This window comes from Tachypleus tridentatus, chromosome 10 (genome assembly GCF_004210375.1).
Source record: "Tachypleus tridentatus isolate NWPU-2018 chromosome 10, ASM421037v1, whole genome shotgun sequence".
Taxonomy (NCBI): Eukaryota; Metazoa; Arthropoda; class Merostomata; order Xiphosura; family Limulidae; genus Tachypleus; species Tachypleus tridentatus.
Window position 1 is genome coordinate 113905193 of NC_134834.1, and position 24480 is coordinate 113929672.

A 24480-nucleotide genomic window follows, 5' to 3' on the forward strand; every position below is an offset into this window, starting at 1 on the left:
GTGAAATTAAACTTGACAATTTTTAGTGAAAACAGCTATATTTTACAGGACAAAATGAGGTGGCGTTAAGAGAAAAGAAGACACGAAAACAATGTGCGTATGAAGATCAGTGAAAATACAGAGAAGAGTAAAGATAATATACATTGATAAACTGGTGATTGATAAACTGGTTTAAATATGTGTTTGGAACATTGTTTACTTTTAACCGTCGAAATTTTAGACAATTTTGCTTTTACAAAACACAAAACAAAGCTGTTTAAAACAATAATAGTAAGAAATATGAATAAATAATGAATAAAACATAGATATTTTAAATATATTAAGAAATTGTATTAAACGACCTAAAAACACAACGTTAAACGGTGCAACTTTTTAAATATTTTTGTCAGATGGCACAGGGTTCGTTGAAGAACTCTGTCCTGGAGAACTCCCAGTGATAATGGGGTGCTTAGTGCCGTTTTCATAAATTATTGTGGGCATTTAACAGTTGCTTCGTTAATGTTTATCAAACGTTTAGCTTGTTAATACATAGATAAAGTAAGCAAATCTGAACATTTAACAAGCCATGATATATACTTAGTCGTACCATACGTTGATTGGTTTATTCAAACAGTTCTAATGAGGTGTTATAATAACAGGAGAACAAGTGAAAACTTAGTCCTTTCTACGCATCTTTACATTACGAACAAAGAAAAGATTTGTTATTTCTTCAATACATTTTTGTTCCTTTTTTGATAATGATTGAAAGTTAGCCTAAAAACTATGATCAAAGTGCTAAGATAAGAAGGAACACATGAAGTAATTTACTTTCAGGCACAATGTACTATTGTATAATAAAAAAAAAACCAACATCACGCACAATGTACTATTGTGTAAGAACAAACAAAACCAACATCAGGTACAATGTACTATTGTATAAGAACAAAAAAAAACAACATCAGGCACAATGTACTATTGTATAATAACAAACAAAACCAACATCAGGCACAATGTACTATTGTATAATAACAAAAAAAACCAACATCAGGCACAATGTACTATTGTATAATAACAAACAAAACCAACATCAGACACAATGTACTATTGTGTAAGAACAAACAAAACCAACATCAGGTACAATGTACTATTGTATAAGAACAAAAAAAACCAACTTCACGCACAATGTACTATTGTATAATAACAAACAAAACCAACATCAGGCACAATGTACTATTGTATAAGAACAAACAAAACCAACATCACGCACAATGTGCTATTGTATAATAACAAACAAAACCAACATCAGACACAATGTACTATTGTATAATAACAAACAAAACCAACATCAGACACAATGTACTATTGTGTAAGAACAAACAAAACCAACATCAGGTACAATGTACTATTGTATAATAACAAAAAAACCAACTTCACGCACAATGTACTATTGTATAAGAACAAACAAAACCAACATCACGCACAATGTGCTATTGTATAATAACAAACAAAACCAACAGGTTCTGTGAAACTGTTATTTAGCTACTCAATACAGTGTTGAATTAGCCTGCAGTAAATTCTAAACAGTAAACAAATAAGTTTAGATTCACAAACAACTCTTGGGCTACGCTTTTACAAACAAATAGTGGGGTTGACAATAACATATAATGCTCGAACTGCTGAAAGGGCGAGTATGTTTGGGATTCGAACCCGCGACTCTCAGTATATAAATAGTGAATAAGTAAGTATATAAATATTGAATAGGTAAGTATATAAATATTGAATAAGTAAGTATATAAATAGTGAATAAGCATATATATAAATAATGAATAGGTAAATATATAAATAGTAAATAAATAAGCATATAAATATTGAATAGGTCTTTTTTTTCGTCTTTTTGTTATATTTAAGTGTTTCCAGTTTTGTTTTGAGGGATTAAAGCTACTTAAACATGCCTCTAACCTGAATGATTTAGCAACTGTCTCTGAAAAGATGGTATTGTAGCTAGTGAAGTTAGTTCGGGTTGACTTTAAATCAGTTAAAGTAGGGTATTTCATTTTTACAAATGAAGTAAGTTCGGGTTGACTTTAAAGCAGTTAATGTAGGGTATTTCATTTTTACAAATGAAGTTAGTTGGGTTGACTTTAAAGCAGTTAATGTAGGGTATTTCATTTTTACAAATGAAGTTAGTTCGGGTTGACTTCAAAGCAGTTAAAGTAGGGTATTGCATTTTTACAAATGAAGTTAGTTCGGGTTGACTTTAAAGCAGTTAAAATAGGGTATTTCATTTTTACAAATGAAGCCAATTCGAGTTGATTTTAAAGCAGTTAATGTAGGGTATTTCATTTTTACAAATGAAGTTAGTTCGGGTTGATTTTAAAGCAGTTAATGTAGGGTATTTCATTTTTACATTACTGTTACTGTTTCTAAACTCTATTAATATTTTTAGGGTCATGACCTTTATTCTCTGTTATAACTTACAAGCACGTTTTTGTTGCTTATGTCTTTGATATTAGAACATGTTGTCAGTTATATATTATTTTGTTTATAACCTAAAAGACGTTGATTGTCGTTCAACGTTACGTTTAGAAGTCAAGATTACTTTAGAACATCTAGAATGTTCTAAGTAAGTAAAATAAAAGTTTCTTTCTATAGATGTGAAGTAAGGTTACATTCGAACATAGGTCTTATAACAGCGTTTAGTTAAATTTCAGCTGAAGTTAAACATAAAGTGACTTGTTTTAAAGTGAATTGATGTTTATATTGTACAAGCTGAATGATTGGAAATAATGATTAAATATTTTTCTTGATGTTATATTTAATTAATTAAATGTTTTATGTTTCTTAAAAATTAATTATAAACTAGTAACGATAATGGCTATTCTATATCTAGTATTTCACAAAAACATTTGTATGTATATTTGGCCATGTATTTTAAATATTTATTAACTGATTTATTTTGAATTTCGCGGAAAGCTACATGAGTGTTTCCTTCGCCAATTGTCCCTAATTTAGCAGCAAAAACTAGAGGGAATGTTATCGTCACCCACCGACAACTCTTGGGCTACGCTTTTACAAACAAATAGTGGGGTTGACAATAACATATAATGCTCGAACTGCTGAAAGGGCGAGTATGTTTGGGATTCGAACCCGCGACTCTCAGATTGTGAGTTGAGTGCCTCAAACCCCATTCTTTAATTATCATTTGACTTCTGTATATGTTTTAATTACATTAAAATGTTCCTTTTGTTAAATCCTCGTAGACTAAAACTTGTCAAATTACCATTTGACTTCTGTATATGTTTTAATTACATTAAAATGTTCCTCTTGTTATATCCTTATAGACTAAAAGTTGTCAAATTACCATTTGACTTCTGTATATGTTTTAATTACATTAAAATGTTCATCTTGTTAAATCCTTATAGACTAAAAAACTGATTCTTATAGACATATCCCCACGAGGTCAAATCTATGACCTCGCAAGTGTGTTGTTAAAGGCAATAAATGTTACTGCGAATTTCGAGGACTTCTATGCGGATGTCCTCCAGGTTTTGGCTTTTCTTTGTTAGCCTGCTAGGGCGATTTAAACTGGATATATTCAAAACTGAAATGTGCTGCGGGTAAAACATTCGGGTTATTATAGAGTTGTAGCTGAATATTTTGATTGTATAAAATATGGCGTCAGTGTGTCGCCTCAACACCCAAACAAGAGTATTGGGGAATTTCAGCCAATGATTATGATTTTTATGTAGCAGCGGCTACAGGACGAGTGGAGCGAGCATGTATAGAATCGATTTTATTACACTCTGCGATCTTTAATAATTCTATCTACCACAAATCTAATTATATACCTAAAGTGCCGCATCTTCCGTTTTATATATATATACGTTTGGATGAAAGAATTTTAAAATGACAAACCTGTCGCGGCAGAAAGCGCCCTCTTTTCATGCAAGTTGTATATATATTGATATTACAACGGCTAAGATATCGACTTGACAGACGAACTGGTTTTCGTTTTGTATAGTTGATAGAAGAGCTAGAGTGGTTGAAAAGTTAGGCTTACGAACTACGACAGTGTTCTAGCTTCTAACACTTGAAAAAATAAATAAATGTGGTTATTTTTTATTAAAATGGAATAAATATTGAATTTAGTTTCACCTGATAACTTGAAGAAAAAAAGAAACGAATAGAAAGAACCACATTAGAGAAACATTAATAACACACCGTGTGAACTATGTCACTACAAGGGTGGTAAGAATCATGTTGTCATTGTATGTCCCAACAAAACATTTCTCAACTAATAAGTTAGCTAAACAGGGTCTAGCAGAATTTAAACAACCAATAAACTTTAAGCATCAAATAAACTAGCTGCAGAATGTGTACCAGAATTCAGCAAATGAACAAATTAGCTAAATAGAGGATAGAATAACTTTTAAAAAATGCGAAAAGTGTTTTGCAGAATTCAAACAACCAATCAGAGTGCTAAACAGTAATTTAAATAACCAATCAGAGTGCTAATCAGTATAGCAAAATTCAAACAACCAATCAGAGTGCTAAACAGTAATTTAAATAACCAATCAGAGTGCTAAATAGTATAGCAAAATTTAAATAACCAATGAACTTATTCAATATCATGTAGCAGAGATTAAACAACCAGTATACTTGCTAAAAAGTAAGTTGGATAATGAAAAAACCAAAAAACAGGATAAATAGAGAGTTACAATATTTATAAACAACGTTAGTCGTACTTGTGTATTCTATTATTATTGTAAGTAGTTTACAATAAACTAAACTAGAATTTTAGTCACTAGTCCTGATGATGGTACTAAAACTAGTCGGCTCAAACAATTAATGAAATGCTTATTGTGTCGAAGAACGCCGTTTCATGTGTTTACTGTTAACATACGATAGTACTATGCGACTGAAAAGATATTATTACAAAGTAAGGAAAGTCAGAAGGCAAATATTATAACATTTTTACATATCTATTGTGAATGTTACACAGCTGTTTATTTTTAACCCTGTGGCTGTGAATTTGACGGAGTGACGTCAGTTTGAATTAAACCAAGTTCTAATGTCAATAATAACAACTTAAATTAAAGATTCTCTAAATTATTACTAAAGAAAAATGGCAAATATCGAGACAACAAACTATTCTATGTATTTACATCTTACCAATATTAAATATGTACAATGATGAAGTTATTTCAGGCAAGAATAACATGAAGAAATTACAACACAAGTTATTAGTGCTGTAACTCACTTTACAACATAAGTTATTAGTGCTGTAACTCACTTTACAACACAAGTTATTAGTGCTGTAACTCACTTTACAACATAAGTTATTAGTGCTGTAACTCACTTTACAACATAAGTTATTAGTGCTGTAACTCACTTTACAACACAAGTTATTAGTGCTGTAACTCACTTTACAACATAAGATAAGTTATTAGAAGACGACAAAGATATTATACTAAAAAGACGACAAAGATATTATACTAAAAAGACGACAAAGATATTATACTAAAATGACTACAAAGATATTATACTAAAAAGACGACAAAGGTATTGTACTTACATGTATTTTAAATCTGTCACAAGAACAAAGAAGAACTGTGAAATATTTAAGAGAAAACAAGATATAGTTGTAGATAAAACGTTGTAATAATGGTACTTAGGAATTATTAACACAAGAGACCTAAAACGAATGGAAAAAAAAAAGACACATTATAAACCAAACTGCCATACAAAGAAAAGGTTGAACTTCTGGTAGCGGACACAAGTTTAATGTACTATGTATAACCATTATAATTGTGTTACATATTATTCAGTTCGATGGTTAATTTAAATATTTTAAACAGTGTAAACATACGATTTGAAACTGTTTGTTTTTGAAGATATTAAAATTATACTTTATGTGTATGTGACGCTCCAGTAGATAAATCGTTGGATATTTTATACAACAACTATTTCACATTGAAACCTTTAACGTATGTTAGTTTCGCTTGTGTTTACGTTTAAAGTTGTGTATATATACACTACATGGCCAGAAGTATGTGGACACCCCTTCTAATTAGTGGGTTCAGCTATTTCAGGCGCATAAACTCTAGCATACAGCCATTTAATCTCCATAGACAAATATTGACAGCAGAATGGGTCGTACTGAAGAACTCAGTGACTTTCAACGTGGCACTGTCATAGGATGTCACCTATACAACAAGTCAGTTCATCAAATTTCTGTCCTGCTAGAGCTGCTCCGGTCAACTGTAAGTGCTGCTATTGTGAAGTGTAAACGTCTAGGAACAACAACAACTCAGTCACGAGGCGGTAGGCTACACAAGCTCACAAAACGGGACCGCCGAGTTCTGAAGCGCGTATCTCGTAAAAATCGTCTGTCCTCAGTTGCAGCACTCACTACCGAGTTTCAAACTGCAGCAACGTTAGCACAAGAACTGTTCGTCGGGAGCTTCATGAAATGGGTTTCCATGGCCGAACAACCGCACACAAGCCTAAGATCACCATGCGCTATGCCAAGCATCGCTGGAGTGATGTAAAGCACACTGCCATTGGACTTTGGAGCCGTGGAAATGCGTTTTCTGGAGCGATGGATCTCGCTCCACTATCTGGCAGTCTGATGGACGAATGTGTGTTTGGTGTATGACAAAAGAACGCTACCTGCCTGAATGCATAGTGTCAACTGTAAAGTTTTGTAGAGGAGGAATAATGGTGTGGGGCTGTTTTTCATGGTTTGGGCTAGACTCTTTAGTTACAGTGAAGAAAAATCTTAATGCTACAGCATTGAACGACATTCTAGAAATTGTGTGCTTCCAACTTTGTGGCAACAGTTTGGGGAATGCCCTTTTTTGTTTCAGCATGACAATGCCCCTGTGCACAAAGCGAGATCCATAAAGATATGGTTATTCGAGATTGGTGTGGAAGAACTTGACTAACCTGCCCAGAGCCCTGACCACAACTCCATTGAACACCTTTGGGATGAATTGGAACGTCAACTGCAAACCAGGCCTTCTCGCCTTGCTTCAGCGACCAAACTTCACTAATACTCTTGTGGTTCAATAGGAACGAATCCCGCAGTCATGTTCCAAAATCTAGTGAAAAGTCTTCCAGAAAGAGTGGAGGCTGTTATAGCAACAAAGGGGGACCAACTCCTTATTGAATGTCATTGGTTTGGAATGAGATGTTTAACAAGCACATATGGGTGTGATGGTCGGGTGTCTACATGTACTGTACAATTAATGATATATTTCAACAAGTTAAATGTCTGGCAATGGGATCTTCTTTATCTCATTCTTGGAGTGATGTATTCAAAGATGTTCTTTAAAGGTTCCAAGAATATTCAATAGAACCTGCAGGATATTGAAAATATACAGACAACGAAACTGTAAAAATCTTAACTACACGAACCATTATGGTGAAGGAATTATTTTTAATATGATGTCCAGTAAACATGATGTTCTCGTTAAATACATTAAAATTCACTGTATTCGCTAAGCCTCTTACCGTCAGTATAACGTTATATTGTGAATCTAACTATTCCTTAAGTCAATAATTAAGCAAGTTGTATATACTTGGCAGGCTACTGATATCTGATATCGTGAATATAAATAGAGAAAGGTGTATTTCACAGCAGGAGCAGTTAGTAGAGGTTGTAACATTATAAATATCAATAGAACATTTTATAAATATATAAATGGACTTCATTTCAAGTATTTCGTATTAGGTTTATTAGTGTACAATCTTTCCTGTCATTTCGAATAAAACTGTTAAAGTATTCGAATTAAAGTGTCATAAGAAAGCGTTCAAAATAAATCTGTTGACCATCTACCAGGACTCTAAGATAAAAATTCAAGGCAAAGATGGTATTTATCAAATTAGTTGTAGTTTTCGTTAAATGTACAAGAAAGAAATTACAAATAAGAGTTCAATAAAAACGGCATAACATAAAACATAACATATTGGTAATTGTGATTGGAAAATTGTGAAACAAACATAGAAAGGAGCCTAAAAAGGTAGATATATAATGAAAACAGTTTTCTAGCTATGATTGTTTGTTTTCTTAATTTTCGCCCAAAGTTACACGAGAGATATCTGGTCTAGCCGTCCCTAATATAGCAGTGTAAAACTGGACGGAAGGCAGTTAAATATTAGCACCCACTGCCAACTCTTGGGATACTCTTTTACCAACAAATAGTGGGATTGACCGTCACATAACGTCTCTGCGGTTGAAAGTGCGAGATGTTTGGTGCGACTGGGATTCGAACTCACGACCTTCAGATTACGAGTCGAACGCCTTAACCCACCTGGCCATGCCGGGCCGTTAAAAGTTTTCTTTACAAACAACAACATTAACAAAGAAAGTTGTTTAATGAGGTAGCCGTTTAATGAAAGTCTCCTGTACAAACAACAACATTAACAAAGAAAGTTGTTTAATGAGGTAGCCGTTTAATAAAAGTCTCCTGTACAAACAACAACATTAACAAAGAAATTTGTTTAATGAGGTAGCCGTTTAATAAAAGTCTCATGTACAAACAACAACATTAACATAGAAAGTTGTTTAATGAGGTAGCCGTTCAATGAAAGTCTCCTGTACAAACAACAACATTAACAAAGAAAGTTGTTTAATGAGGTAGCCGTTTAATGAAAGTATCCTGTACAAACAACAACATTAACAAAGAAAGTTGTTTAATGAGGTAGCCGTTTAATGAAAGTCTCCTGTACAAACAACAACATTAACAAAGAAAGTTGTTTAATGAGGTAGCCGTTTAATGAAAGTCTCCTGTACAAACAACAACATTAACAAAGAAAGTTGTTTAATGAGGTAGCCGTTTAATGAAAGTCTCCTGTACAAACAACAACATTAACAAAGTTGTTTAATGAGGTAGCCGTTTAATGAAAGTCTCCTTTACAAACAACAACATTAAAAAAGAAAGTTGTTTAATGAGGTAGCCGTTTAATAAAAGTCTCCTTTACAAACAACAACATTAACAAAGAAAGTTGTTTAATGAGGTAGCCGTTTAATAAAAGTCTCCTTTATAAACAACAACATTAACAAAGAAAGTTGTTTAATGAGGTAGCCGTTTAATGAAAGTCTCCTGTACAAACAACAACATTAACAAAGAAAGTTGTTTAATGAGGTAGCCGTTTAATGAAAGTCTCCTGTACAAACAACAACATTAACAAAGAAAGTTGTTTAATGAGGTAGCCGTTTAATAAAAGTCTCCTGTACAAACAACAACATTAACAAAGAAATTTGTTTAATGAGGTAGCCGTTTAATAAAAGTCTCATGTACAAACAACAACATTAACAAAGAAAGTTGTTTAATGAGGTAGCCGTTCAATGAAAGTCTCCTGTACAAACAACAACATTAACAAAGAAAGTTGTTTAATGAGGTAGCCGTTTAATGAAAGTATCCTGTACAAACAACAACATTAACAAAGAAAGTTGTTTAATGAGGTAGCCGTTTAATGAAAGTCTCCTGTACAAACAACAACATTAACAAAGAAAGTTGTTTAATGAGGTAGCCGTTTAATGAAAGTCTCCTGTACAAACAACAACATTAACAAAGTTGTTTAATGAGGTAGCCGTTTAATGAAAGTCTCCTTTACAAACAACAACATTAAAAAAGAAAGTTGTTTAATGAGGTAGCCGTTTAATAAAAGTCTCCTTTACAAACAACAACATTAACAAAGAAAGTTGTTTAATGAGGTAGCCGTTTAATAAAAGTCTCCTTTATAAACAACAACATTAACAAAGAAAGTTGTTTAATGAGGTAGCCGTTTAATGAAAGTCTCCTGTACAAACAACAACATTAACAAAGAAAGTTGTTTAATGAGGTAGCCGTTTAATGAAAGTCTCCTGTACAAACAACAACATTAACAAAGAAAGTTGTTTAATGAGGTAGCCGTTTAATAAAAGTCTCCTGTACAAACAACAACATTAACAAAGAAAGTTGTTTAATGAGGTAGCCGTTCAATGAAAGTCTCCTGTACAAACAACAACATTAACAAAGAAAGTTGTTTAATGAGGTAGCCGTTTAATGAAAGTATCCTGTACAAACAACAACATTAACAAAGAAAGTTGTTTAATGAGGTAGCCGTTTAATGAAAGTCTCCTGTACAAACAACAACATTAACAAAGAAAGTTGTTTAATGAGGTAGCCGTTCAATGAAAGTCTCCTTTACAAACAACAACATTAAAAAAGAAAGTTGTTTAATGAGGTAGCCGTTTAATAAAAATCTCCTGTACAAACAACAACATTAACAAAGAAAGTTGTTTAATGAGGTAGCCGTTTAATAAAAGTCTCATGTACAAACAACAACATTAACATAGAAAGTTGTTTAATGAGGTAGCCGTTCAATGAAAGTCTCCTGTACAAACAACAACATTAACAAAGAAAGTTGTTTAATGAGGTAGCCGTTCAATGAAAGTCTCCTTTACAAACAACAACATTAACAAAGAAAGTTGTTTAATGAGGTAGCCGTTTAATAAAAGTCTCCTGTACAAACAACAACATTAACAAAGAAAGTTGTTTAATGAGGTAGCCGTTCAATGAAAGTCTCCTGTACAAACAACAACATTAACAAAGAAAGTTGTTTAATGAGGTAGCCGTTTAATGAAAGTATCCTGTACAAACAACAACATTAACAAAGAAAGTTGTTTAATGAGGTAGCCGTTTAATGAAAGTCTCCTGTACAAACAACAACATTAACAAAGAAAGTTGTTTAATGAGGTAGCCGTTCAATGAAAGTCTCCTTTACAAACAACAACATTAACAAAGAAAGTTGTTTAATGAGGTAGCCGTTTAATAAAAGTCTCCTGTACAAACAACAACATTAACAAAGAAAGTTGTTTAATGAGGTAGCCGTTTAATAAAAGTCTCATGTACAAACAACAACATTAACATAGAAAGTTGTTTAATGAGGTAGCCGTTCAATGAAAGTCTCCTGTACAAACAACAACATTAACAAAGAAAGTTGTTTAATGAGGTAGCCGTTTAATGAAAGTATCCTGTACAAACAACAACATTAACAAAGAAAGTTGTTTAATGAGGTAGCCGTTTAATGAAAGTCTCCTGTACAAACAACAACATTAACAAAGTTGTTTAATGAGGTAGCCGTTTAATGAAAGTATCCTGTACAAACAACAACATTAAAAAAGAAAGTTGTTTAATGAGGTAGCCGTTTAATAAAAGTCTCCTGTACAAACAACAACATTAACAAAGAAAGTTGTTTAATGAGTTAGCCGTTTAATAAAAGTCTCCTTTACAAACAACAACATTAACAAAGAAAGTTGTTTAATGAGGTAGCCGTTTAATGAAAGTCTCCTGTACAAACAACAACATTAACAAAGAAAGTTGTTTAATGAGGTAGCCGTTTAATGAAAGTCTCCTGTACAAACAACAACATTAACAAAGAAAGTTGTTTAATGAGGTAGCCGTTTAATAAAGTCTCCTGTACAAACAACAACATTAACAAAGAAAGTTGTTTAATGAGGTAGCCGTTTAATGAAAGTCTCCTGTACAAACAACAACATTAACAAAGAAAGTTGTTTAATGAGGTAGCCGTTTAATGAAAGTCTCCTGTACAAACAACAACATTAACAAAGAAAGTTGTTTAATGAGGTAGCCGTTTAATAAAAGTCTCCTGTACAAACAACAACATTAACAAAGAAAGTTGTTTAATGAGGTAGCCGTTTAATAAAAGTATCCTGTACAAACAACAACATTAACAAAGAAAGTTGTTTAATGAGGAAGCCGTTTAATGAAAGTCTCCTGTACAAACAACAACATTAACAAAGAAAGTTGTTTAATGAGGTAGCCGTTCAATGAAAGTCTCCTTTACAAACAACAACTTTGCTTCAGATAGAATGAACTTTGATATTTTTTCCGACTGGGCTCTAAACCACATGATTTTTTTATAAGCACAAGACGAACTAAAACCTGCTTATAACTTGGGAGTTCAATTATAAAAAGTTTTTTCCTTGTTGTTAAAAGCAATTCTTTGACGCTGTAGCCATGGTGGAAACCACTTGAAGTAAAACCCTTCGTTAGTTGTAGAGTTTCATTTCTGTTGAGTTACTGAATGATGGAGGTCACGTGATTCACCTAAAGTCAACCTGAGCAAACAATAAGAAACTTTAATTTCCCGAAAGGCGTGAAGGTTAATATTAGCTTTTCACGTAATTTACGGTGTATTAAAGCTCTTCAATAATAACGGACTATGGTGGTTAAAATGTGCTTATTTATAACTCGAATAAAACCTTTGTGTGTTTTTTGTATAGCAAAGCCACAAAGGGCTATCTACTCAGCCCACTGAGGGGAATCGAACCCCTGATTTTGGCGTTGTAAATCCGGAGACATACCGCTGTACTAGCGGAGGGCCGAGTAACATTAAAGTAAAATGTAATTCTGAATATCTAAAACAGTTCAATGATGAGTTTCACGTATAAACCAACTTTAAAATTCATTTGAATATTCGATTAGAATTTGGTTACGACTTGAATGTCTATTCGTTACGACTTCTTCTACTTGTGGCCTGGTACTTCTAACAATTACGAGTGGATAAAACAAATTATTTTATAGAGTAGAAGCAGGAGTTAGGCGTATTTTGATAACTTATAATTTTATAATTCTATAGAATAGAGGCAGGAGTTAGGCCTTATTTTGACCTGTTTGCTATTCCGATAACGTTCTACATGTATTTATACATAGTTTTTGTTGAATTGTTAGCAACTCAAATAAATCAAGAGTCAAGATGTTAAAGTTTTAAATAGCTGATTCTGTTAAGTCAAGTCACATCACTGAGAGTAGTTTCCTTTGTGAACCGCAAATATTTATTGTAGATTTTATAATCCATACATATTTTGCAGACACATTTACTGTAGCTTTTATGATACATAGGGGTTACAAAAACGTTTTAATAACTCCTATATCAGTTTCTCTTATCCTAATTTTCCTTTATTTCTCACTCTCTTGTCTTATATATTTCATGTACATATATACAGTCACATAACCGTGTAATTGATAAAATCAAACATTTATTGGAAACGTTCTGGACAACGCGATAACCTAATCACTGAAAAAAGAAGTCTCTATTGACCATGTGGTGAATGCTTGAGGTTATGTTGTTTTGTCTCGAGATACTTTGTTACCACCATAATTCTTTATACAGCATGATTGGCACGTGCGCGTGTAAGTTAGTTTTATTATCAGTTTCTATTTTTATTTTTTTCCAAAACCAGCCAGCAGCATTAGGGCTGTACACGTGATTTATTGAGCCGCATGAATAAAAACAAAGGTTGGTCCTTGGAAAATACTTAGAAAACAGCTAACTTAAGATTGCTTAGGAATAAGACACACATATGGGTGTGTGTAGGTACATATATTACTCAGAACTATTAGAAAGACAAAAGTTTCAGAATGTCTGAACAATTAACATTTGTTCAGAGATAGCAAATGGACACGAAATTTGTTGACAAATCAAACTGGCTGTTGGTGATAATAAGGCTCCAGTTTCAACTTAGATGATGGTTGTAGCTGGGTCATAGTTCTAGCCTGTATCACATTTGGAAGTGTTTAGATCATGACTTCAGGATATCTACGAATCTTACGACACATAAAAAGAACTTAAACTTGGTATTAGAGCATCTGGCATTATTAACACAGCCATAACTGATCATAGAAACATGATATCTGTCAATATTCTACATCAAGACAGTATAGTCTAACTGATGCTAGTAACTTCATATCTAGAAGTATTCTAAATCAAGCCAGTCTACTCTAAATGATCCAAGTAACATAATATCAAGTATTATTCTAAAGCAAAACAGTCTAGTTTAACTGATCCTATTAACATGATATCTGGCATTATTCTATATCATAACAATTTAGTCTAACAGATTCTAGTAACTTGATGTCTGGCATTATTTTACATCAAAACAATCTAGTCTAACTGATCCTAGTGACATTATATCTGATATTATTCAACGTCAAGACAGTGTAGCCAAACTGATACTAGCAACATGATATCTAGCAGTATTTTACATCAAGACAATCTAGTCTAACTGATCCTAGTGACATTATATCTGATATTATTCAACGTCAAGACAGTGTAGCCAAACTGATACTAGCAACATGATATCTAGCAGTATTCTACATCAAGACAATCTAGTCTAACTGATTTTAGTGACATTATATCTGGTATTATTCAACGTCAAGACAGTGTAGCCAAACTGATACTAGCAACATGATATCTAGCAGTATTCTACATCAAGACAATCTATTCTAAGTGATCCTACTAACAGGATATTTGGTCGTATTCTACATAAAAAAATCTAGTCTAACTGGTCTAGTTACTTGAAATCTGACATTATTATATATCAAGACAATATTTTCTAACTGATCCTAGTAACATGGTATGTGGTATTACTCTACATCAGGACAGTCTAGCCTAACTTATCCTAGTAAAGTGATATCTATTAGTATTCAATCTCAATACAGTCTAGTCTAGCTGATCCTATTAACATAATATCTAATATTATTTTACATCAGGACAGTATTGCCTAACTGATCTTAGTAACATAATATCTAATATTATTTTACATCTGGACAGTATTGCCTAACTGATCTTAGTAACATAATATCTAATATTATTTTACATCAGGACAGTATTGCCTAACTGATATTAGTAACATAATATCTTGCATTATTCTACATTAAGACATCCTAGTTTAGCTCCTCCTAGTAACATGATATGTGACAGTATTCTCTATCAAGACAATCTAGTCTACCTGATCTCAGTAACACGATATTTATTAGTATTCAACATCAACACAATCTAGTCTAACTGATCCTAGAAACATCTTATCTGGTATCATTCTATATCAAGACAATCTAGTCTAATTGATCCTAGAAACATCTTATCTGGTATCATTCTATATCAAGACAATCTAGTCTAATTGATCCTAGAAACATCTTAGCTGGTATCATTCTATATCAAGACAATCTAGTCTAACTGATCCTAAAAACATCTTATCTGGTATCATTTTATATCAAGACAATCTAGTCTAATTGATCCTAGTAAAGTGATATTTATTAGTATTGAACATCAATACAGTCTAGTCTAATTGATCCTATTAATTTTATATCTGCCATTATTCGACATCAAGATAATGATATCTAACTTTTTCTAGAAACTTGATATCAAGTATCATTCTACATCAAGTCAGTATACTCTAAATGTAACATGACATCTAGCAGTATTATAAATTAAGACAGTCCAGTATAACTGATCCTAGTAACAATATATCTGGTATCATTCTACATCAAGTCAGTATACTCTAAATGTAACATGACATCTAGCAGTATTATAAATTAAGAGAGTCCAGTATAACTGATCCTAGTAACAATATATCTGGTATCATTCTACATCAAGTCAGTATACTCCAAATGTAACATGACATCTAGCAGTATTATAAATTAAGACAGTCCAGTATAACTGATCCAAATAACAATATATCTGTATTATTCTACATCAAGTCAGTATACTCCAAATGTAACATGACATCTAGCAGTATTATAAATTAAGACAGTCCAGTATAACTGATCCTAGTAACAATATATCTGTATTATTCTACATCATAACAATCTCGTCTAATTGATTTTATTAGCATAATATCTAGGATTATTCCATATCAACCCAATCTGTTATAACTCATCTTAGAAACTTTATATCTGACATTTCTCTACATCAAGACTTTCTAGTCTAAATGGGCCTACCAAGAAAATATGTTGCATTATTCTATATCAAGACAATATAGTCTATTTGATCCTAGTAATATGATATCTTGCATTAACCTACATCAAGACAATCTCGTCTATCTGATCCTAGTAATATGATACCTAGCAGTATTCTATATGAAGACAGGTTTGTCTAACTGATTCTAGAAACGTGATATCTGGCAGTATTCTTCGTCAAAACAATCTATTTTATCCCACCCTAGTGAGATGATACATGGCAGTATTCTATATCAAGACAATCTAGTCTAACTGGTCCTAGTAACGTGATATGTGGTAGTTTATCTACATCAAACAATCTAGTGTAACTGATCCTAGTAACAACATGACATCAGGCATTATCCTAAATCATGACAATCTAGTCTAACTGATTTTAGTGAGATTATATCTAGGAGTATTCTACATCAACACAATCTATTATAACTGATCCCAGAAACTTGATGTCTGGCATTATTCTACATCAACACAATCTATTATAACTGATCCCAGAAACTTGATGTCTGGCATTATTCTACATCAATACATTCTAGTCTAACTCCTCCTGGTTACTCGATGTCTGGCATTATTATACATCAAGACAATCTAGTCTAACTCCTCCTAGTTACTCGATGTCTGGCATTATTATACATCAATACATTCTAGTCTAACTCCTCTTAGTTACTCGATGTCTGGCATTATTATACATCAATACATTCTAGTCTAACTCCTCCTGGTTACTCGATGTCTGGCATTATTATACATCAAGACAGTCTAGTCTAACTCCTCCTAGTTACTCGATGTATGACATTATTATACATCAATACATTCTAGTTAACTCCTCCTGGTTACTCGATGTCTGGCATTATTATACATCAATACATTCTGGTCTAACTCCTCCTAGTTACTCGATGTCTGGCATTATTATACATCAAGAGAGTCTAGTCTAACTCCTCCTAGTTACTCGATGTCTGGCATTATTATACATCAAGAGAGTCTAGTCTAACTCCTCCTAGTTACTTGATGTCTGGCATTATTATACATCAATACATTCTAGTCTAACTCCTCCTGGTTACTCGATGTCTGGCATTATTATACATCAATACATTCTAGTCTAAGTCCTCCTAGTTACTCGATATCTGGCATTATTATACATCAATACATTCTAGTCTAACTCCTCCTGGTTACTCGATGTCTGGCATTATTATACATCAAGACATTCTAGTCTAACTCCTCCTAGTTACTCGATGTATGACATTATTATACATCAAGAGAGTCTAGTCTAACTCCTCCTAGTTACTCGATGTATGACATTATTATACATCAAGAGAGTCTAGTCTAACTCCTCCTAGTTACTCGATGTCTGGCATTATTATACATCAATACATTCTGGTCTAACCTCTCCTAGTTACTCGATGTCTGGCATTATTATACATCAAGACAATCTAGTCTAACTCCTCCTAGTTACTCGATGTCTGGCATTATTATACATCAATACATTCTGGTCTAACCCCTCCTAGTTACTCGATGTCTGGCATTATTATACATCAAGAGAGTCTAGTCTAACTCCTCCTAGTTACTCGATGTATGACATTATTATACATCAAGAGAGTCTAGTCTAACTCCTCCTAGTTACTCGATGTCTGGCATTATTATACATCAATACATTCTGGTTTAACCCCTCCTAGTTACTCGATGTCTGGCATTATTATACATCAAGAAAGTCTAGTCTAACTCCTCCTAGTTACTCGATGTCTGGCATTATTATACATCAATACATTCTGATCTAACTCCTCCTAGTTGCTCGATGTCTGGCATTATTATACATTAATACATTCTAGTCTAACTCCTCCTAGTTACTCGATGTCTGTTACTCATTCTGGCATATTATACATCAATACATTCTAGTCTAACTCCTCCTGGTTACTCGATGTTTGGCATTATTATACATCAAGACAGTCTAGTCTAACTCCTCCTAGTTACTGGATGTATGACATTATTATACATCAAGAGAGTCTAGTCTAACTCCTCCTAGTTACTTGATGTCTGGCATTATTATACATCAATACATTCTAGTCTAACTCCTCCTAGTTACTCGATGTCTGGCATTATTATACATCAATACATTCTAGTTAACTCCTCCTGGTTACTCGATGTCTGGCATTATTATACATCAATACATTCTGGTCTAACTCCTCCTAGTTACTCGATGTCTGGCATTATTATACATCAAGAGAGTTTAGTCTAACTCCTCCTAGTTACTCGATGTCTGGAATTATTATACATCAAGAAAGTCTAGTCTAACTCCTACTAGTTACTCGATGTCTGGCATTATTATACATCAATATATTCTGGTCTAACTCCTCCTAGTTCCTCGATGTCTGGCATTATTATACATCAAGAGAGTCTAGTCTAACTCCTCCTAGTTACTTGATGTCTGGCATTATTATACATCAATACATTCTGGTCTAACTCCTCCTAGTTACTCGATGTCTGGCATTATTATACATCAAGAGAGTCTAGTCTAACTCCTCCTAGTTGCTCGATGTCTGGCATTATTATACATCAATACATTCTGGTCTAACTCCTCCTGGTTACTCGATGTCTGGCATTATTATACATCAAGACAATCTAGTCTAACTCCTACTAGTTACTCGATGTCTGGCATTATTATACATCAATACATTCTAGTCTAACTCCTCTTAGTTACTCGATGTCTGGCATTATTATACATCAATACATTCTAGTCTAACTCCTCCTGGTTACTCGATGTCTGGCATTATTATACATCAAGACTGTCTGGTCTAACTCCTCCTGGTTACTCGATGTCTGGCATTATTATACATCAAGACTGTCTGGTCTAACTCCTCCTAGTTACTCGAAGTCTGGCATTATTAAACATCAAGAAAGTCTAGTCTAACTACTCCTAATTACTCGATGTTTGGCATTATTATACATCAGTACATTCTGGTCTAACTCCTCCTTGTTACTCGATGTCTGGCATTATTATACATCAAGACTGTCTGGTCTAACTCCTCCTAGTTACTCGATGTCTGGCATTATTATACATCAATACATTCTTTTCTAACTCCTCCTAGTTACTCGATGTCTGGCATTATTATACATCAAGAAAGTCTAGTCTAACTCCTACTAGTTACTCGATGTCTGGCATTATTATACATCAATATATTCTGGTCTAACTCCTCCTAGTTCCTCGATGTCTGGCATTATTATACATCAAGAGAGTCTAGTCTAACTCCTCCTAGTTACTCGATGTCTGGCATTATTATACATCAATACATTCTAGTCTAACTCCTCCTGGTTACTCGATGTCTGGCATTATTATACATCAATACATTCTGGTCTAACTCCTCCTAGTTACTCGATGTCTGGCATTATTATACATCAAGAGAGTCTAGTCTAACTCCTCCTAGTTGCTCGATGTCTGGCATTATTATACATCAATACATTCTAGTCTAACTCCTCCTGGTTACTCGATGTCTGGCATTATTATACATCAAGACTGTCTGGTCTAACTCCTCCTGGTTACTCGATGTCTGGCATTATTATACATCAAGACTGTCTGGTCTAACTCCTCCTAGTTACTCGAAGTCTGGCATTATTAAACATCAAGAAAGTCTAGTCTAACTACTCCTAATTACTCGATGTTTGGCATTATTATACATCAGTACATTCTGGTCTAACTCCTCCTTGTTACTCGATGTCTGGCATTATTATACATCAAGACTGTCTGGTCTAACTCCTCCTAGTTACTCGATGTCTGGCATTATTATACATCAATACATTCTTTTCTAACTCCTCCTAGTTACTCGATGTCTGGCATTATTATACATCAAGAAAGTCTAGTCTAACTCCTCCTAGTTACTCGATGTCTGGCATTATTATACATCAATATATTCTGGTCTAACTCCTCCTAGTTCCTCGATGTCTGGCATTATTATACATCAAGAGAGTCTAGTCTAACTCCTCCTAGTTACTTGATGTCTGGCATTATTATACATCAATACATTCTAGTCTAACTCCTCCTGGTTACTCGATGTCTGGCATTATTATACATCAAGACTGTCTGGTCTAACTCCTCCTAGTTACTCGAAGTCTGGCATTATTAAACATCAAGAAAGTCTAGTCTAACTACTCCTAATTACTCGATGTTTGGCATTATTATACATCAGTACATTCTGGTCTAACTCCTCCTGGTTACTCGATGTCTGGCATTATTATACATCAAGACTGTCTGGTCTAACTCCTCCTAGTTACTCGATGTTTGGCATTATTATACATCAGTACATTCTGGTCTAACTCCTCCTAGTTACTCGATGTCTGGCATTATTATACATCAATACATTCTAGTCTAACTCCTCCTGGTTACTCGATGTCTGGCATTATTATACATCAAGACTGTCTGGTCTAACTCCTCCTAGTTACTCGAAGTCTGGCATTATTAAACATCAAGAAAGTCTAGTCTAACTACTCCTAATTACTCGATGTTTGGCATTATTATACATCAATACATTTTGGTCTAACTCCTCCTGGTTACTCGATGTCTGGCATTATTATACATCAAACTGTCTGGTCTAACTCTTCCTGGTTACTCGATGTCTGGCATTATTATACATCAAGACTGTCTGGTCTAAATCCTCCTAGTTACTCGAAGTCTGGCATTATTATACATCAAGAAAGTCTAGTCTAACTCCTCCTAGTTACTCGATGTTTGGCATTATTATACATCAGTACATTCTGGTCTAACTCCTCCTGGTTATTCGATGTCTGACATTATTATACATCAAGACTGTCTGGTCTAACTCCTCCTGTCTGGTCTAACTCCTCCTAGTTACTCGATGTCTGGCATTATTATACATTAATACATTCTTTTCTAACTCCTCCTAGTTACTCGATGTCTGGCATTATTATACATCAAGACTGTCTGGTCTAACTCCTCCTAGTTACTCGAAGTCTGGCATTATTATACATCAAGACGGTCTGGTCTAACTGATCCAAATAACAAGATAACAGTTATTATTATATATCAATTATTATTCCATATCAAGGCAGTCTATTCTAACTGATCCTAGTAATATAATATGTGGCAGTATATTACATCCAAACAATCTAATCCAACTGATCCTAATAACATGATATCTGTCAGTATTCTAGATCAAGATAATCTAGTCTAACTTATCCCAATAACGTGATATCCAGCATTGTTCTATACCAAGACAATCTAGTCTGACAGATTCTTGTATTATGACATCCGGCAGTATTCTACATCTGTTTTAACTTATTCTTGTAGTATGACACATAACATTATTCTACACTAATAAAAAGTCTAGTTTAACTTCGCCCGTATCGTTTTTAATGTTGGTTCTAGTCAGTAAGTCAACGACCATTAAATTAAAGGCTTCGTGTTCCTACATCTTTACATAAAGCCAAACTTTCACAACCGATGAATAAACCAACCAGCTCAAGTTCGTTAGTTATGAAAACAAATATAAAATAAACCTGTTTTGGCAGAGTGGAGTAATTGCTACTTCAAAAATAATTAAAATATGCTGTGCCCTAGAACTGAAGCAATGTAAGATTACGAAACATAGTAAATTTTACTCTGACAACGCTAAGCTAATTTAGTCGTAATATTTTTCTCCCATAGATTCCAAACCACTAAATAAACTCTCAGACAAATCACTTTTTCTTATTCTAATTTCCCAATAAACAATCTACAACATAAAAACAGAAATGTTACTTTGTAAGCTATAACTGAATAAAGAAAATATAGCCTAACTGGACGTCAAATAAATTTTATAGGCCTTATTGCCAATTTCATTAATTTATTGACTTAGAAAGAGATATTTAGCGTTTGTCACAAATAATGAATTTTTTATGTTAAAGTTGAGTCTCAACAAGAAATTGTTGTATAAACTTAGCATAAATGGTTTACATTATACGCTAGGTTTAACACCAGCAGTCTGAGTTGTATGTCAAGTTTAACACCAGCAGCCTATGTTACATCTCAGGTTTAACACTAGCAGTCTATGTTACATCTCAGGTTTAACACTAGCAGTCTGTGTTATATCTCAGGTTTAACGCTAGCAGCCTATGTTACATCTCAGGTTTAACACTAGCAGTCTATGTTACATCTCAGGTTTAACACTAGCAGTCTGTGTTATATCTCAGGTTTAACACTAGCAGTATGTGTTATATCTCAGGTTTAACACTAGCAGTCTGTGTTATATCTCAGGTTTAACACTAGCAGTCTATGTTATATCTCAGGTTTAACACTAGCAGTCTATGTTACATCTCAGGTTTAACACTAGCAGTCTATGTTACATCTCAGGTTTAACACTAGCAGTCTGTGTTATATCTCAGGTTTAACACTAGCAGTCTGTGTTATATCTCAGGTTTAACACTAGCAGTCTGTGTTACATCTCAGGTATAACACTAGCAGTCTGTGTTATATCTCAGGCTTAACACTAGCAGTCTGTGTTATATCTCAGGTTCAACACTAGCAGTCTGTGTTATATCTCAGGCTTAACACTAGCAGTCTGTGTTACATCTCAGGTTTAACACTAGCAGTATGTGTTATATCTCAGGTTTAACACTAGCAACCTGTGTTATATCTCAGGTTTAACACTAGCAGTCTGTGTTATATCTCAGGCTTAACACTAGCAGTCTGTGTTACATCTCAGGTTTAACACTAGCAGTCTGTGTTATATTTCAGGTTTAACATTAGCAGTCTGTGTTACATCTCAGGTTTAACACTAGCAGTCTATGTTGTATTTCAAGTTTAACACTAGCAGTCTATGTTGTATTTCAAGTTTAACACCAGTAGTCTATGTTATATCTCGTTATATCTCAGGTTTAACACCAGTAATCTACGTTGTATTTCAGTTTTAACACCAGCAGCCTATGTTACATCTCTGGTTTAACATCACTAATCTATATTATATTTCAGGTTTAACATCAATCGTCTGTGTTATATCTCAGGTTTAACACCAGCAGTCTGTATTACATCTCAAATTTAACACGAGCAGTCTATATTATATTTCAGGTTTACCACCAATAGTTTATGTTACATCTCAGGTTTAACACTAGTAGGCTAAGTTATATCTCAGGTTCTCTGTTATATCTGAGGTTTAACACCAACAGTCTGTGTTATACCTGAGGTTTAATACCAACAGTCTGTGTTATACCTGAGGTTTAACACCAACAGTCTGTGTTATACCTGAGGTTTAATACCAACAGTCTGTGTTATACCTGAGGTTTAACACCAACAGTCTGTGTTATACCTGAGGTTTAATACCAACAGTCTGTGTTATACCTGAGGTTTAACACCAACAGCCTGTGTTATATCTGATGTTTAACACCAACAGTCTGTGTTATACCTGAGGTTTAACTACAACAGTCTGTGTTATATCTGAGGTTTAACACCAACAGTCTGTGTTATGCCTGAGGTTTAACACCAACAGTCTGTGTTATACCTGAGGTTTAATACCAACAGTCTGTGTTATACCTGAGGTTTAACACCAACAGTCTGTGTTATACCTGAGGTTTAATACCAACAGTCTGTGTTATACCTGAGGTTTAACACCAACAGCTTGTGTTATATCTGATGTTTAACACCAACAGTCTGTGTTATACCTGAGGTTTAACTACAACAGTCTGTGTTATATCTGAGGTTTAACACCAACAGTCTGTGTTATACCTGAGGTTTAACACCAACAGTCTGTGTTATGCCTGAGGTTTAACACCAACAGTCTGTGTTATACCTGAGGTTTAATACCAACAGTCTGTGTTATACATGAGGTTTAACACCAACAGTCTGTGTTATATCTGAGGTTTAACACCAACAGTCTGTGTTATATCTGAGGTTTAACACCAACAGTCTGTGTTATATGTGATGTTTAACACCAAGAGTCTGTGTTATACCTGAGGTTTAACACCAACAGTCTACAAATACATTTGTCCCCAACACTTACCTGTAAAATTCCATACTTTATCTCCGTTTCCATAAATGTATACGTCTTGACTGATAACGGGATATTTTGTGGTAAACGGTCTTCCATCGAGCCCAGAATATTTGCTAAACTTCCAATGACAGGTTCGGTAGCAAAGGCCAAGGTTTCACTAAAATATGAAAAAACAAATATCTTCAGGAGAAGTAACAACAATAAAACCATTTTGAAAGAACGGGTTTGTACAGCATTTTCTATATATTTTCAGGTTTCTCTAATCAAATACCGGGGTTTGAACTTCACTATTTATATAAAGCACGCACAGTCTTAAGGCAGGGCACGATTTTTGGCAAAGGGACGCCAGCTATGGACTTTCGACTTGAAAGAGAGGATCATTATCCACCAAACCAGACCTGACCTCACAGTATCAAACATTTCTCACATAGAATCATAACCCTCGTATCTCGTGTGCTAATAAATATAATGGAACATGAAATTATAATTAACATTCCGTAGCCTTGTGCGTTGTTAAACAATAGAATACTGTCGACCATTTTCTGTTTTAATCTCTAGAAATTCTACTTTTAATTTTGAAAATCTATTGTATTGTTGAGGAATGTATGAAAAACAAATATGAATGATTTTACCAAAATACCCCATCTGGTGAGTAAGCAGACTATCAGTGTTGACACACCATAGTTAGCTATAAACAAAGAACAATACATAAACCTCCCTCTGTTTTGTTC

At 33.8% G+C, this 24480-nt stretch overlaps 1 protein-coding gene across 1 annotated transcript in view; it reads right to left on the reverse strand.

Annotated features, from left to right (window-relative positions):
* Positions 1-24480, reverse strand: part of LOC143230112 (SCY1-like protein 2) — a 457312-nt gene that overhangs the window by 81994 nt on the left and 350838 nt on the right. Inside the window, exon 6 of the mRNA XM_076463162.1 lies at positions 23759-23906. Within this exon, the coding sequence (XP_076319277.1) occupies positions 23759-23906 (148 nt within the window). The remainder of the gene's footprint in view (positions 1-23758; positions 23907-24480) is intronic.